Source organism: Ursus arctos, unplaced genomic scaffold, assembly GCF_023065955.2.
Source record: "Ursus arctos isolate Adak ecotype North America unplaced genomic scaffold, UrsArc2.0 scaffold_25, whole genome shotgun sequence".
Lineage (NCBI taxonomy): Eukaryota > Metazoa > Chordata > Mammalia > Carnivora > Ursidae > Ursus > Ursus arctos.
In genome coordinates this window covers 37510233-37527679 of record NW_026622930.1, presented here as the reverse complement: position 1 = coordinate 37527679, position 17447 = coordinate 37510233, and the positions used below count along the sequence as shown (strand labels likewise).

The 17447-nt window shown below is 42.4% G+C and overlaps 1 protein-coding gene across 4 annotated transcripts in view; it reads left to right on the top strand.

Annotated features, from left to right (window-relative positions):
- Nucleotides 1-17447, top strand: part of PRKCH (protein kinase C eta) — a 221880-nt gene that overhangs the window by 61354 nt on the left and 143079 nt on the right. For all 4 annotated transcript variants that reach the window (XM_048219933.2, XM_057318504.1, XM_048219935.2 and 1 more), the window contains one exon: nt 5034-5097. In XM_048219933.2, the coding sequence (XP_048075890.1) occupies nt 5034-5097 (64 nt within the window). The remainder of the gene's footprint in view (nt 1-5033; nt 5098-17447) is intronic.

Genomic DNA, 17447 nt, shown 5'->3' with positions numbered 1-17447 from the left:
AAACATGAAGCTCCTAGGATTTGGGGCCTAATCACTACACAGGATGTGGGAAGCAGACCCTTATGGCCCATAGAAGAGATGCAAAGGTTTTGGTTCATAGCAAATTCAGTCTGGGTCCCTAGGGCTTCTCATAGTGCTCGTGCAGTCTGTAGCTGCATCAGTAACAGTGTCACTGTCAAGGTCAAGGTTGGTCATAATCTTGCTCTCCCCTGTGAGAGAGAAGGCTGATATTCTCTCTTTAAGGGCCTATGGAGAAAATAGGGCACATCCAGAGGAAACTGATCAGAATGTTGGGAGGAGAAAACCATGCCCTATAATGAAGCTGATGAAGGAGCTTGGGATATCCATATTTATTAACTTATTTACTCATTAGTTCCATGAATGTTTCAGTCTGCTTTTGTTCAAGGTAAGATTCTACGGGACAGGGCATAATGATTGCAACATGATGTGGGTTGCCGGGATGGTCTCTGTAGTGGTGCAGAGTTGGCCAACTGCTTCAAGAGGTCTAGGAAGATCTTCCTCTAAAGATGAGTTTTAAGTTGAGTCTTTTTTTTTTAATTTAAATTCAATTAATTAACATACAATGTATTATTGGTTTCAGAGGTCGGGGTCAGTGATTCATCAGACTTATATAATACCTAGTGCTCATTACATCACATTCCCTCCTTAATGTCCATCACTTGCATTGAGTCTTGATTGATAAAGAGGAGTTTGACAAAGAGAGGAAAGGGTTTTCCAGCGACAAAGATTGCATGCCCCCAGTCACTAGGCAATAAGTGTCGTACAGGTAATGTGTATTTTTCACAATTTTGGCTACATGCCCCAGTATGCTGTCTGAATGTAACATGTTTTGTTGATCTCTCAGATTAAATGAAAAGACATGCCTCCCTGGAGAGTCTACAAGTAATTAGAAGAGGCGGGGGTGCAGGATGTATGTGTTTGACGTGGCGGGGACACAGCATGCAGAATGTGCCAGGCTAAGGAGTTCGGACCCGATCATGGAAGGGAGAGGAAACACTGAAGGATTTTTAAATTAGGAAGTCACATGGTTGGATTTTCATTTTTGAAACCTGTCATTGGCAGCAGTTGGGGGAGGGTGAGTCTGGAGACAGGAAATAGCTAGAAGGCCATTGCAGGTGGCCAGGTGAGGCATGGTGGTAGGAGTAGGGAGGAAGAGGTAGGTTTAGGAGAGGCACAAAAAGTGTGTTGGTTGGGATCTAGTAGAATTACATGTATGTGGCGAGGAGCCTGGGCTGCTGAGTCAGTGGTGCAGTCAGGGCTGGGGGGAGTCAATTAAGGGGGCATACGATAAGAATTTGGATTCTGGGCATGTTGACATATCGAATTAAAGGAACTTGTCTCAGTGGGACAAGGGGGTGGAGACTTTCAGAAAAGGTGCATATATAGGTTTGGGAGTGAAGTCTGTGCTAGAGACTTAGGAAATGAATACGACACTGCCTCCTGTCTTTAGCCTGTACCCTTTTGGAGGTTCGGATATGTGTGTTTCTTTCTCCTACTCCTGCCCCAAAGAATCTCAAGTTGGTGCTGAAATCATAAGGCTGAATCTTACAATGGAAGAAAAAGAGGACTTAGCAAGATTTAAAGGCAACCTGAGGGAGGGAGGGAGGGAGGGAGAGGGGAAGGGGGAGGGGGAGGGGGAGAGGGAGGGAGATGCTGGAAAGGAGCCTGAGACAGGGAAGAGAAGAGTGAGAGGAAGACTGGGGAAGAGGGTGTCCTGGAAGCAAGGAGATTCGTGACAAAGGAAACTGCGAGGATCAGAGCAGCAGAGATCAGTGGAGATGAAGACAGGCATATCTTTGGATTTGACAGTGGCACATGCCAAGTGTTGCAGGAGCTGCTTCAATGCCAGAGGGAGGCAGAGGGTCAGGTTGTAGGTGGTAGCATGGATGTTAGAAGATGTAGAGAGGAGGTGATGACTGTTTTTAAATATCTGACTTGTTCTCTTTGGCTGCCAATTTGGGTAAGTCTTTGGGTGCCAGTGATAGAACACCCTACTCAAACTGGCCAAAGTGAAAGAAATTTACAGGCTCAAATAACTGAAAAGTCTAGAAGAATCAAGCAAGGCTGGATCTCAGGGTTTAAGTGATATCAGGATCTGGTCTCTCTGTCTCTCAGCTTTCTCTTCTCAGCTGGCTTCCTTCTCCACCCCAATGTGGTGGCAGGAAGGGTATTGGACACTCCCAAGTTAGTGTCCTTCTAGATTACAGTTCAGCAGAAGTGAGATCTTGTCTCTTTCTTATAGATCCAGGACCCCTAATTGGACCTACTTGGATTTTGTGCCCAAACCTGAGCCAGTTACTGTGGGAAGAGAGTAGTGATTACTCAGCTGACTGGATAGAGGGCATGTGTCCGCTCCAGGCCAGTCATTGTGGCTGAGGAATTCAGTGCCCTGATTGGCAAGGCCTGGGTCATGTGGCCAGTGGAGCTGGGAGCAGAATCCCAGCTGAATCGTTTGGACTACCTGTAAGGGAGGGGTAGTTCTCGAATAAGAGCTGAAGTGCAGTTCCTGGAGGCTGGAATGAATGTTCTAGCTGGAGAGAAAATAGCCACCAGAGCTGTAGGGGTAAGACTAGGATCAGTGTGTGGAAACTATTGGTTGCTACGCTTCTGCTTTTAGAGAGAGATCTTTCTGTGCACTGTAGGAATGAAAGAGGCCAGCTGTGGGGGTAGTACTTGTCCTGTGTGACAGGTGCATATTTATTCTTCCAGAATCCCAGTTGTGTGCAACCCAACTCTGTTGTTTTCATGTCAAACTAATGTCAAACCCGCCTTTTGTAACCTTTCTAAGGTCAGGGGTTTAGGTAGAGTAGGCTCGAAGCTGGTGTTTGAGTCTGGCTTTTCCTTGGCGATAGGGGCACTGGTCAACACAGAGGAAGCAAACCTGTTCTACCTGTGAGAACTCCTGATTCTGCGCAGTGGACTCCCTGGCTGTCAGAGCAGCTCCGGACCCATGGTGGGGGGAGGAGTGGCCTTCTTTGTGGGCCCGCAGGGCAATGTTGGACGGCGTTTCCACGCTGGCCGTGGGCTGGAGCATCTCGGAGGCGGCCCCGGTGATCTGTCTGTCCGGAGGCTGGCAGCGGTTCTTCGGTGCCGGCAGCAGCTTGTGTTGCGAGGATGACTGTGTGTGCCTGTGTGTGCTCTCTGCCAGGCCTTTATGGTGTAGAGGAGGGAGTGGCTTTTAAAAATAACATATTTTTGACTTGAAACAAGTCAAGGCAGAGAGTGGAGACAATTAGAGACTGACATCCTGTTTAGTCATCTCTCCAGAGAGCTCTATTTTCAGAACTGTTCCATAAAGGTTCACAAGTGGCATTAAGACAGTTCAGGGGATATTGTTAACTTAGCGGTCGTCATGATGTAAGTAGCTGATTTGAACGCTGGATGATTTGCACTGCGGTAACACATTCATAGCAGATTTTGTGCAGAAGAATGGGGGGCATATAAGGATAGGCTGTTGTACGGGCAGAGCTTTCTGAGTCAGAACAAAGCAAGCATCTTTTATTTTGAAAAAGTATGTAATCAGGGTGTGGCATTAAAAATATGTGGTGGTAAGCTAGGGGAAGGTCACTGCATTTTTCCCCTGCTCTTTGTCACCTGTGGGTATGTAAAAACATAAGTAGTTTTGCCAAGGCTCTTTGAGCTCATCTGGTGGAAGCCATGGCAGAAATGCTGAATAGTGATGTCACAGACTTTTGGACGAGAAGCGTGAAGCTTGGGGTGGTTAAGGACCTTGTCCAGAGTCCAGAAGCAGCTGTGGCACTGAGGCTGGAGGCCGTGTTCTCGTCTGGTTTGGGCACGGTTGTGATTTGCAGCTTCTTTCATGTAATATTGTACCAAAAATGATCTGCTGTATCTGTACTCAGCTCCTCTGGACCTCTCTCTCTGAGGAAGGGTCAAAGGCAGGAATGGAGCGACGGGCTGACTCCGACAAGATTTTAACGATTGTAAATTCATGTATTTGGGTCCCAAAGAACCTCACAATCCAAGGCTTAGAGGTATTCTTGGGTAGTTCAAAGTTAGCACCCAACATGAAGAGGGCAGAGCCTGTCCACCTGGGCTAGTGAGATCGGAGCAGATCTAGAGGGCGCCGCTGGCGTCCAGAGGCAAGCGGCACCAGGGCAGGGTGGAGCCGGGAGACTGCAAGCTGCTGAGTTTGCACACTGGGTGGCTCGATATCTCAGCGCACAGATAAGAGCTTTAAGGGACGTTGATACTCCAGGAACAGGCAAGAGTCGTGAATGCAAAGCTCCTGAATGGCCTTCCTTGCGCTAGCGGAAGATCGGTTACACTCAAGTGAAAATGGTAGAGATGGAGACAGTACTCTTCTCATACTTTTTGCTTCCTAAAAGGAAAGGTTGCAGTTGACCATGCCACATTTGTTTATTACCTTGTATGTTGCCATTGTTTCTCTATTTCATACACCTACCATGTGGTTATTTATTTTTTTTTTTAAGATTTACTTATTTGAGAGAGAGAGAAAGGACGGGGGAAGAGGGAAATGGAGGGAGGGAGGGAGGGAGAGAGAGAGAGAGAGAGAGAATCTCAAGCAGACTTCCTGCTGAGCGCAGAGCCCAACGGGCTGAATCCCACGACCCTGAGATCACAACCTGAGCCGAAATCAAGAATTGGATGCTTAACTGACTGAGCCCCCCAGGTGCACCTACCTGCCATGTGGTTTAATAAAGTGTTGCTCTGACGTACTATAGGGATATCTTAGAAACAGTGACCAGGTTTACAGGTGCTTCTCAATAATATCACAGAGCCAGAATGGAAGAGAATAAAATTCAAGACAAGGGGAAACATCGAAAGAGCGATTTCCCTTAGATTCTTTTCTACCTTTACAGTGTCTTGTGCTTTCACTTGTTTCTTGCCCCTCTGCTGTTGAATGAAAGACTTAGGTCTGATTGATGGCTGTGATTTGCACAGCTGGGCCTCTTTGTGAAGAATTATTTGAGGCCCACAAAAAGTACTTTAAAATTAGAATATAACACACAACTCTTTTCTCTTTCTAGGTGGACCTGGAGCCAGAAGGGAAGGTATTTGTGGTAATAACCCTAACAGGGAGCTTCACTGAAGGTAAGGATGGGCTTTGGGTCGTTTCTGGTAAAAGTGTAACCTTAGTTCCTACTCAGTAGGACTTTCTAACATGGAAGTTATAAAACTGGCATTTTGTAAAAGATGCTTTAAAAATTGTTGTATGTTGGGTTGGCTGGTATTTTGTTTCTAATGATCTATTGGCTTGGATTGCCAGATTAAATATATTTGCTAAATCTGGCAGTCTCAAGATTTGTTTGACAAACTGAGTTTTATTTTCATCACCATTTTAGCTGAATTGGTTCTTGCCTCTTTTCATTCATGTCTATCAAATTGTATTTTAGATGTTTGGTTTTTGAGCCAGCTTTTCAGTTTGCCCTGAATGTGTTAAAAAAATTTAAGGATCATGTTCTCGTTCTTACACTCTTTATCTCATTCTGCCCTTAAGGGGATTCTGTTCCTCTTGCCCTGGTGTCACCCCCACCTCCTACTCCCTAATTTTTTTTTTTGAATTGAGATAAAATGTATATACAGTGAAATGAACAGATGAGAAGTGAGGAATTTGAGTTTTGGCAAATGCATGCAGCCATGTCACCGGCACCCTGATCCAAGATAAAGAACATTTCCACCACTCTGAAAGTTCCCTTGTGTCCTTTCCCAGTCAGTCCCCTGCTGCCAGAGGCTATAAATGAGATGTTTTGTTTTACTTTTCTCACCAAAGCTTAGTTTTGTCTATCCTGGAAGCTCATATAAATGGAACTATGTAGTATGTTCTCTCTGGTGTCTGATTTCTTGCACATAGTGTAGTTTCTGTGAGATCCACTCATGCCATTGTATGTATTGGTGTCCTATTCCATTACATACCCATTCTCTTCTTGATGGACACTTGGAGTCATTATGAATAATGCTGCTATACTCATACATACATTTTTGTCGACGTACCCTTTCCTTTCTCTTGGGTGGATATGTAGCCTTGGAATTGCTGGGCAATAGAGGAAATATATGTTCACTTTATAAGAGACTCTCAAATGTTTTTCTAAAGTGATTGTATTTTTATACTCGCACCAGCAATGTATGAGCATTCCGATTATTCCCTATCCTCACCAACACTTGGTATGATCATTCTTTTTAACTTTAGACAGTCTAGTGGGTATAAAATGATATCTTGTGGTTTTAATTTGCATTTCCCTGGTGTTGAATACTTCTTCACGTGCTTATTGGTCATTCTCTTCCCAAGTGCCAGTTCAGGTCTTTTTGTTTTCTGAAATTTGGTTTGTCTTTTTGTTACTGATTTATAGTTGCTTATGTTTTCTAGAAAGCATCCTTTGTGAGGAATTTATATTGTGAATACGTTCTCCCAGTGTGTGCTTGCCTTTTCACTTTCTTAATGGTGTCTGTGAGCAAAAGTTTTAAATTTCTCTGAAGTCCAATTTATCAATCTCTTCTTTCATAGTTTATACATTTCTTATCCTCTATAAGAAATCTGTCATAGGGCCACAGTAATGTTGTCCTATTTTCTTTTAGAGGATTATAGGCTTTTATGTTTAGGTATGTGTCATGTTATATTTAGGTCTTTGTTTCTTCTTAAATTAATATCTGTGTGTGGAGGGGTTGAGATTTCTTTTCCCTATACTACAATCCAGTTGTTCTATTCCCTAGTATTTCTTGAAGACTTTCTTTTTTCTTCGAACCTTTGTCACCAATCAGTTGGCCCTACTGTGGATCTATTTATGAACTGTCTATTTTGTTCTGTTGATCTGTTTGTCTTTATGCCAACACCACACCATCTTCATTGCTGTTGCTTTATAGTAAGACGTAAGGCTAAATAGTGTGAGTCCTCCAAACACATTCTTTTTGTTTGTTTGTTTGAAGGTTATTTTAGTTATTCTCAGTATTTTAAATTTTGATGTCAATTTTAGAGTCAGATTATCAATTTCCACACAAAAGCCTACTGAATTTTGAATTGAAGTTGTATTGAGTCTATCCATCAATTTGAGGAGAGCTGCCATCTTAACGACTGTGAACGTCTTCAAATCCATAAACTTGGTATGTTTCTCCATTTACTGATGGTCTTTAATGTCTCTCATCCATATCAATATTAGCAATATTCTATATAATTTTCAACATAGAGATCTTGCACATATTTTTAAAAATGTATTCCTAAGTATTTTAAACTCCTGATGCTGTTATAAATGGTATTTTAAAATTTTTATTTTGGAAATTGATAACAGTATATAGAAATGAACATTTTGCTTGACTTTGCATCCTATGACCTTACAAAATTTCATTTATTAGTTCTAATAGGTTTTTCTTTTCTTTTTCTTCTTCTTCTTTTTGTAGATATCTTAGGGTTTTCTCTGTAAATAATCATGTTGTCTATGAATAAGGTAGTTTTCTTTTTCTTTTATAATATTTTTGGCTTTTAGTTCCTTTTCATGCCTTATTGTGCCCAGAGGCCTTGAGGACAGACCTCCTTGTCTCATGACTAGTTTTAGGAGGAAGGAATTTAGTCTTTCCCTAGTAAGTATGATGTTAGCCGTGTGCACTTTGTATATACTTTTCATCACAATCAAGGAAATTCTTTCAAGTCCTAGTTTTCTGATCAGTTTGGTTTTCTTTCTTTCTTTCTTTCTTTCTTTCTTTCTTTCTTTCTTTCTTTCTTTCAATCAAGAGTGATTGTAAAATTTTGGCAAGGGCTTATTCTTTATCATTGACACAAGCATATGGTTTTTCTCCTTTGTTCTTTTTTTTTTTTCCCCAGCAGGCAGCTAAATTACTGACTATCACCTTAAAATTGTGAAGGCTTTTGAGAGTGGGATTTTGTGGGGGTTTTTTGTTTTTTGTTTTTACTTTTCCCCTTAGTGTTTGGACAAATTTCATAGTCCTAAGACATAGTGTTCACTTGTAAGGCATAACCAAGTTGGGGTGTCAGTGGAAAGCCTAAGGTGTTTTACGTCCTTTTAACTTTGTGGGACTTGGCCTTCAAACTCTCTCTCCTATGGTGGGAAATAGCAGATGTCTCAACTCCTTTCTCTCAGCCTTCTGGTTACTGCTTTGGTGGACTTCCCTGAGTCTCTCTTGTGATGCACAGATTGGAGGGGTTTATAGATTTGGGGATTCGTCTCTCTGGGGCACTATCTTTTCCAGGACTTCTCTGCTCAATTTCCAGTCATCTGTTAGTCCTGGATCTTGTCATTTCACTCTTCAAGCCAGTAAAATTCTTTTCACTCGACCCTGTGCAGCCTGGGGAATAACCTTGGGAGATGACCTATAAATATGGATCTTGACCAGTGCAAGTCCCTTCTTTCAAGTGTCAGATTCCCTCCAATTTCTGTCCTTTTTTGGGTGCTCTCCAGTGTTATCAACTACTTGTTTTAATATATATTTCTCGAGGTTTTAATTATTTGTGTTGGGAGAGTTAGTCTATTAAAAGCCACTCTACCATTACTAAAATCCTGTGAAGACTTTTAAACATGTGGTTTAATGGTTTGTCCTTTTGGTGTTGGCATTTTGCAAATTGGTGACACCTTTGAAAATTGGTTTTCTCTCCTCTCCTCTGACCGTTATTCATGTGGGAGGATTGTTTTAATGTTAATGTTTAATTTTTCCATCTGTTGCCTCAATTGTTGCATCGTATCTTTTAGCTCCAATATTGAAATTAGCAAATACGTGGGATACTTGGACATGAAAAAGCTCTCCAGATTACGGTTTGGTCAGCTCAAAACCCTTTTTGTTTTGCTTGGTATCTTGTACATAGAGGATTTGTGAGAAAAAGGAGTCTACTGATAGCTCCGTCAAATAAAATATAATGTGGTATTATAGAACACTGTTGGTAGAACATTCTCATGGCACATGGAACGTGGGCAAAACTGTGGTAGAGACAAACCCAGCCATGGTAAGAGGCAGAGCGAGGAGTGGGTGAGATTCTCAACGTGCTGAGCTACCCTTCTGCACTAAGTTACATGGGACCGATGGAGTGAGGCCGTGCACAGTAGACCAGGTGTCATTGTGCCATAGTCATCATGTGACTTCCTTTTTTTAAGAGTTATGCCACCTCTCAAGGACTAAATCGTATCAAGGTTCTGTCTTCCTTAGTTGTAACACTAGAAACACTAGAGCACTGGGACTGGAATCCTTGTGGATGTTCTCGTTATATTAATTTATTAGTGTCAGTGATAAGAAAGGAATGCCAAATATTATGAGGGGTGAGTTCTTACCAGGTCATTGCAATGTTATTCCTTTTAGAGGGGACCCTGGGTAAAATTGTGAGGCTGGCCGAGTTCCTCTTTGGTACTCGACCTCCCCTTTAAATTAGTCTTCCTTGCTCTCTACCTTTAACTGTCTCTTACTCCGGTAAGATACCCAGTGATCTCCTCTCTAGGAACAGGTGCGGCTAAGGAAGGTAGTGAATTCACGGACTAATTCACACTGGAGTGCTAGTGATCGATATCTTAGTGCTCTCCCTCTCTGAGGTGTGTCTGCGTATTTAAAAGATGCTAAAACTGATGTTTTCTCCATGAGAAGTAGATTTTTAATGTTGACATTTCAGGAGCTTTGGCATCTACGTGTGGGATATATTTTAGAACCTCAGATCTATTCTCTCTCTGTGGGGGCATCGTCTTGTCAGTTTGGCTCCAAGGCTGGGGCTCAGCGTGAGCTTGCACATTGCTGCCGCTTTAGAGCACAGCTCCCTTGTCCGACACAGAGGATGTGATAGCGGCCTGTGTGTGTGTGTGTGTGTGTGTGTGTGTGTTACATGAGGGAATGGGGCCCCACCACGCACCTGCTACAGCTGTGGCCAGCTGGGGCCTGATGTGAGAATGTCCCTGGCTTGGCTCTGTTCCTGGCAGCCACTCTAGAATATCCCTGGCCATAAAATGACAGGTGGGTGATAGAACATTCGGAGCTCTAGTTCTTACCTTGGATGCTGAAGGGTTTTGCATAAGGAAGCACCACGAAGTCAGGCCTGTAGTGTTCTCGGGCTGCGGCTGCGAAAGGAGCATTGTTCTGGGATCCCAGAGATTTGGCCAAAGCTCGAGAAACGGTGGTTGAGCCTCAGGGTGCATCGAAGGCTGTGGTCTTGAAGGTCGGATGTTAAAATGCGTAGCGCTTTGCCAACTGTAGAGTGCTGTGTGAAAGTATGCTAGTGGGTTTCCCATCTCCGTGTTCCTACTGTCATGGTGGCAAGATTCCTGTCATTCTCTCCACCCCTGCCTGGGACCCCATGAATACTCAGCAGGTTTGTTTTATTTTGACATTGGATTTACTTTATCCTAGAAGCTTCAAGAATGTAGTGAACAATGACAGATGTGCTGCTGGCTTATCTCCATGCCTATTTTCCTTTCGTGGCCTCCTATAGGAATTCTGCCACCAGCTCAGATTCTATAATTCCAAAGCTCTCCTTAAAAAAGAAAATGCTTTAATGTGGCAGTGATCTGTGATATACAGGGCTGGTGTTAGGAGCTACTGACTACTCATTTCTTCCTCTCTCATTTTCTTATCTTTCATTAGTTATGCTGAAATAGCAGCTAAGGCAAACAGTTTTTATTAAACGGAAGACATGACTGAGAAACGACATGGGACATACCCACCGGGTATAGACCTGCGATTCGCCATAGATGCTGGGGCGATAACGATGGACAAGACTTTGACACTCACCCAGCAGAGCTCACAGGAAGGGGGGGCAGATACATCCCATGTGGGCAGGGCAGGGGCCCAGGTCCTACCACGGGAATGAGTCTAAGGCATGATGTCGGCACGTGGGAGTACGTAACCAGATCAGCTGGAAGGTTTGAGAGAAAGCTTCACAGGGGAGATGATGTTTAAAGCAAGTTTAAATGATAAATTGAAATGTGCCAGGAGAGAAGGATAGTTTAGGAGGGGAAGACAAGTTTGTACAGAGGCACAGAGGTGAGAGAGCAGCGACAGGTTCCAGAAACTGAAAGTAGTGGGTTAGTTTCAGAGGTTGGGGAGCATGGGGGAGATGTGACCAGTGCTGTGGGAGGATCTTCCGTGAAGGTTTGCCTGGGACGGTCTCAGTTTTGACTGCTGTACCAGTGTAACTGTGAACAGTGCCACTTTTCACTCTGAAAGGGTCCTGGGTTAGAAGATAATGACATGGTCACATTATTTCTAGGTTAGGAGAGGATGGGGTTGCCAATGAAGGGTTCTAAGCAGAGAGAAATAAGATCTGATTTGGTGGCAATGGGTTCAAGGGGCTGGGGACCAGGGGAGTGTTTGAGCATAAGAGGAGACAAGGGTGTGGAAAGCTATTATGAGACTGTTAAAGTTGTCTAAGAGAGAGGTTAGTAGAGCCTGGGTTCAGTTGGGATCTGTGGGGATGGATAGAGAGAGGGGGACAGCTGTACTAAGCATAACCAACAGGAGTTGGCAACTCACTGGATGTTAGGGATGAATAAGGATGAGTCTCAGATGATGTAGAGTCATTCACCAGGGTAGACATATAGGGATGGAAGGTGATGAATTCAGCTTCGAATGGGTGGAGTTTGAAATGCTGGTGGGAAACGTAAGTGGAGATGTCTAGGAGAAACTGGAAATAAGAGTCTGAAGTCTGGCAAGAGATCGGGTCCCAAGATGCAGCTCAAGGTGTCAGTGAGAGACAGATCCATGGATAAAGGGGCCCAGGGAGAAGCTTCCGAGCCCCAGACCAAGGCTGACCCACAGCAGAACTCTGTGGAACCCAGCACGTAAGGACTCTGGCTCATAGATTATAATCTGTCAAACTCACTCAAGGTATGTTGAAGGTTTACTTAATGAGCACCCATTTTGTTTATATATTCATTACTCACTCAGTAATGTTTGAGTGCTTACTGTATGCCAGAGACTGTTTCACCAGACGGTATAATAATGTCTTTCAAATTGGCATCAAAATGTTTGATAATGGGGGCGCCTGGGTGGCGCAGCGGTTGGGCGTCTGCCTTCGGCTCAGGGCGTGATCCCGGCGTTATGGGATCGAGCCCCACATCGGGCTCCTCTGCTATGAGCCTGCTTCTTCCTCTCCCACTCCCCCTGCTTGTGTTCCCTCTCTCGCTGGCTGTCTCTCTCTCTCTCAAATAAATGAATAAAATCTATATAAAAAAATGTTTGATAATGAAGTTTGCATAAAGAACAGAACATAAAAGGCTTTGAAAAGTCACGTTTGAGTTAGCATTAACTGTAGCAGCTTCGAAGTTTGGTATAATGTGCTGGGTGCGGGTTTATTCTTAATGCTGGGGTGAGAAGAACAGATAAATCTGCTCAAAACCTACACCGAGGGCTCTCTTCACCAAATTAAGATGGAGCAAGAAAAACTCTTAGTGGAAGTGTGTCTCAGAGCCGAAGGCACAACATTATCAGCCAGATCAGGAACCCATCGCCGTTGTTCATCTTCAGAAAGGCGTTGTTACTCTTGATCAGACGCAGAATTCCCCTAAGCACTGCTGCTGAAGCAGACACAGATGAAGTGATTTGTTGTTTCGAAAAAGCTGTCTCCTGCCACTCTTTACTTCGTTCTGGCGAAGCCCTTCTGGAGCTAGCAACTGGATCTGCAGCCTAATCGAGCTGAAATTTATTATGGTGATGAAACAGCCATCGGTTTTAATGCAGCCACTAAATGCTGACAGGATGGCAGGATCTGGCCATGTGTATGACTGCCACTGTATTGGACTAGCTTTTACCTGGAAGAGTGGAGTGACCAAAAAAAAAAAAAAAAGAACGAGATAAAGGAAACTAATGAAAATGCATGACCGTGAATTGGTAACTGCTCCACTTGGAAGAGAAGTAACAAAGAAATTAAGTTAAAGTAGTGATACCTCATGTCAGAACAAATCAAAAAAGATGTGCTGTTAAGAAATACAGTGTCAGATTTTAAGATTGAGTTTGTATAAGTGAAGTTTGCCTGGACTCAGGGTACCCCAAACTTCAATGGTTGGTCCCCAAAAAGGAAAGCAGACGTTTCGTGCCTCCTGTTGGAACCACACCACACCATCTGTGACGTAGCCTTGCTTAAAAAATTCAGCCTGATTCTGGTCAGGCTTCCAGATCTAACCACTAGGTTAGAGAAAATACTGGGCACAGTCGAACATTTTAAATGACACCGTGGGAGAGGTGCTTAGGTGGCCTAGTCGGTTGAGCGTCCCACTCTTGATTTCAGCTCAGGTCATGATCTCAGGGTCATGAGATCGAGCCCCACATTGGACTCTGCACTGAGTGTGGAGCCTACTTAAGATTCTCTGTCTCCCTCTCCCCTTCCCCCTCCCCCTGCCATTTCTCTCTCCCGCTCAAAAAAAAAAAAAAACAATTGTGGGAGAGACTTGGTTTTTTCAACCAAAAATTAGAAGAAAGAAGAGAGGGAGAGAAAACCAAAATAACAAAAGAGAGACATATTAACCAGTTTCAGTATATGGACCATATTTTATCCCAATTCCAACAGAAATTGTAAAACAAACAGTAATTCTCAGGAGACAGCCACGGAAATAGGCAGAGTGACTAGACACATGATGATATTAAGGAATTATTAATGTTATTTAGATATGATTAGCATATTGTAGTTGTTTAAAACAAAAAGGGCATCTATTAGAGATACTTGAAATACTGTTGAAATTATTTGATAGTTGAGATTTACTTTGGAATAATCAAAAAGTGGGAGGAGGGAATGGGGTACAGATATAATCAGATTAGCCAAGAATTGATTGATGAAGCTGGGTGTTGGTTACATGTGGGTATATTATACTCTTCTATTTCTGCATGTGTTTCAAATTGTATTTAATAAGAAGTAAAAAATTAAGATAAAACTACACATTAAAAAATTATCTATTTCCTGGACAAAAAACAGAACCTAGATTGCATCTATAACATCTAATGATGCTTTAACTTTGAATGCATATTGCCTATCCTCATTTGTAAATTAAATCTGGTGTTGGCTCTCTTTTTTTGGTCTGTGTATGTTTTATCATTAGTTCCCAATTTTTATGGATTACGAAGAGGCAAGTTAAAAATTCTATATGACTAAGGTACTTCAGTACTTTTTTTTTTTAAGTTCTAAGTAAATATTAAGCTATGAGTCAAAAACGGCAGGTAGGAAGACATGAGTAAGATAATGCCCTTCATTCCATCGTAACGTTCTCACTTAAAATGAATGACAAGTAAATCATCTCCTACTAACAATTACATAACGTTTTGTATTTGCAAGGTTTAATTTTAAGATAGTTTCCTAAAAGAATAAAGTAAATCAAAAGAATTAATGGTAGAAGTATCTTTATGAAGATGGTAAGACCAAAGGTCTGGGCGGACATGCTTTTCCCCCAGCGTTCCCCAAGCATGCTTGAAGGTATTCTGTACCAGTTTTGTTTTTGGTGGGGGATGGGGGGGGTAACTTCTTAAAAAATAAACAAAAATACAACCTGACAAAACAGCTATCATTGATGGATTTGGTGCTTGTCTAGAAAACTTTGCTATAGAGGCCCCTGGGTGGCTCAGTCAGTTGAGCATCTGACTCTTGATTTGATCTCAGGTCCTGATCTCAGGTCGTGAGATCGAGCCCTGCGAGGGGCTCCACACTCAGTGTGGGTTCTACCTGTCCCTCTCCCTTTTCCCTGTCTCTCCCCCAGCTCATAATCTCTCTCTCTCAAATAAATAGATAAAATCTTAAAAAAAAAAACCAAACAAACAAAAAACAACTGTGCTAGAACTTTGAATTGCCTCCTTCTTTCAGGCTCTTACTACCTTACTTGGCACTGATTCCTGGGGAGAACGTGAAGGTGCACTTGAATTTTGGTATCTACTTATTCTTTCTGCCAAAGCAGTGCATTACTGTGTAGAGTAAGATTCTAATCTTTTTTTTTTTTTTAAGTACCATTGCCTCAGTTTTTAGCTCAAATTTCCTGTGTCAAACCATTGGTTTACACATAACGAAGTTCTCTGCTAAATCCTTGTGGCCACACACACCAAGGCAGATGAAACGTCTTACCGTTTGAAAGCTGCAACCCACAGTTTCTCACTGCATCTCATACTCGCAGTGCATGTCATTTTTGAAGGGAAAAAGGTTATCGCTGATGGAAGTTCATTTTCAGGATTCCTTTCTCATGTTTCAAGCCAGGTGACAGTGTGTCGATTTAATTCGTTTTCAATTTAGCTTTTACAAAAACTTGTATTCCTTTGGTATATTCAGCCTGAGCAATGAGTGACCACCTCAGTTTTGGTCCCGGCAGTTCCGTGGCTACTGCTGGAAACGAATGTCAGGTTGAAGACAGGGCAGGAGAGCAAGAAAGAGGCTTTGAGGAAGGGAGAGAAGAAGGGAAACTAGAAATGGAAGAACTGATCTTTTTAAGGGATCGAGATTAATTGTCTGGTGTCATAGTTTGCCCACTCCTCTTCTGAATCACAGCCAGCTCATTTATTGAACGCCTTCTGAGGACCAGATACTAGGCTAGGCCATAATTTGACAAATAGCAGCATTAGCCCTTATTTTATTTTCTTTGTGGAAGCAGGATGGCCTCTTACCCTAGTGATTGGTGACCTATGTTCATGCAGTCCCAGACCTTATGTCATTTGCTCCCCACACCAAATTTCCGAGGCTGGTGTTATGCTCCGTATGCAAATGGTAAATCCCACGCGAGACACCGATTGTGCTGTGTTCTCCTGGAGGGTAAGTGCCAGGCCCACGCACAGCTCAGCCTGCAGCACAGAGGTCCAGGATCCTTCTAGGCCACCCGGCTGTCTGCGAGGCAGCTCATGTTTTCTCTTTATCCTACCTTGGAAGAGCACGGTCCTGTAGGTGGTATAATCTCACCCTCCTCAGAGTTGTGTCATCTTTTGGGATGATCTGTGTTTGCAAAGCTTCCCTTGGATTCCTTGTTTTTAAACCTAAAGATCGATGTTCACCCGGGAAAGTTGCCGTCCTCTCGGATGTCAGGCATGGATCAGAGAGCTCTGAAAAGATTGAACTTGAACTGCTCAAGCTTTACCATGATTATCAGTAGGTTCTCTTAATGCAGATCTTAAACTAGACGTTGGAAGGAATTAAAAAATAAGGAAGTTCAGCTTAGGGTATGCTAACTGTATTTGCGTAGTTAGAACCCAATTGTCATTGGCTTCATCCTGACTACTTGTCTTACTTTCATTGACTATTGATTGCTTTGTTCACACTGTTTCAGTTGGTTCTCAAAGTGGGGTCCTATGGACTTCCGAGGGTTCCAAAGATATTTTCAGGAGGTCTGTAGTTCAAAACTATTCTCTTTATAATACTAAGAGGTTATTTGCCCTTTTTAGTGTTTTGACGTTTGCTCAATGGCGCAAAAGAAACGATGGGTAAAACTGCTGGCGCCTTGGAATGAATTAAGGCACCAAACTATACAGTCAACAGTGTAGCCAGTCTCTTCTTCATTGCCAGACAATTGCAGGGAAAGAAAAATAGTTTCATTTAAGAATATCTTTTTGGAAGCCGTAAACATTATCAGTGTTATTAAGCTCAAACTTTGACTATATATCTTTATAATCGGTGTGAGAAAATGGAAATTATCCATAAAGCACTTCTGCTACATACTGAAATACTATTGTGGCTCAAAAAAACAAAAACAAAAACCCACTTGTGTGATTGAGTTGTTAGCTGAGCTAGTCACTCTTTTTTTATGGAACACAATTTTTACTTGTAGAAATGACAAACTATAGTAGTGAAGTTTTGGGAGTTTCTCAGGTACTTTCTTAAAAAATGAATGAAGTGAGCCTGTTACTTCAAGGAAACAACTGTATTCGATACCAATGATAAACTTGGATCCTCCAAGCCATAATTAGAATTTTGGAAAATTGTATCCACCATTTAGGAGCTTGTCAGCTTGAAATACTTAAAAAAGAATTTTCCCATGAGTTTGTTGTTGATGTTAACAATTTTGATCTTTAAATATTGTGTAGTAAAGTAGGTCAACATTTGGAAGAAGATTCGCATAACTCAGTGAATCTGTATTTTCTAAATGACCAATGGAAAATGGTACAAAATCACGTGTGGGTCAAGGATCCATTGGAAGGCAGCTATGCTCACCACTATACCACCAACGCGAGGATCCACTGGGAAGTGTAAGATAGACTAATGGATTTACTGTAACAGTATGAAAAGCTTCTTGATTGTGGGTTTAGATTTCACACTGCAGTTAAGTTTTAAGAAACTGCCACTTGTCCAGTTTGATATGGTATCTAAGAATACTCACAATTATCGGAAAATGCTCTTAAAACATTCTTTCAGCTACTCTCTGTGTAAGGCTGGATTTTATTCATCTACTTCAACTACAGCAAGGGTGCAACAGATTGAACACGGAAGCAGATATAAGAGTCCCGCTGGATGTTAAAGTCAGATGTTAGATTTGCAAAATTGTAAAACGATACCACTCTTATTTTTTCGT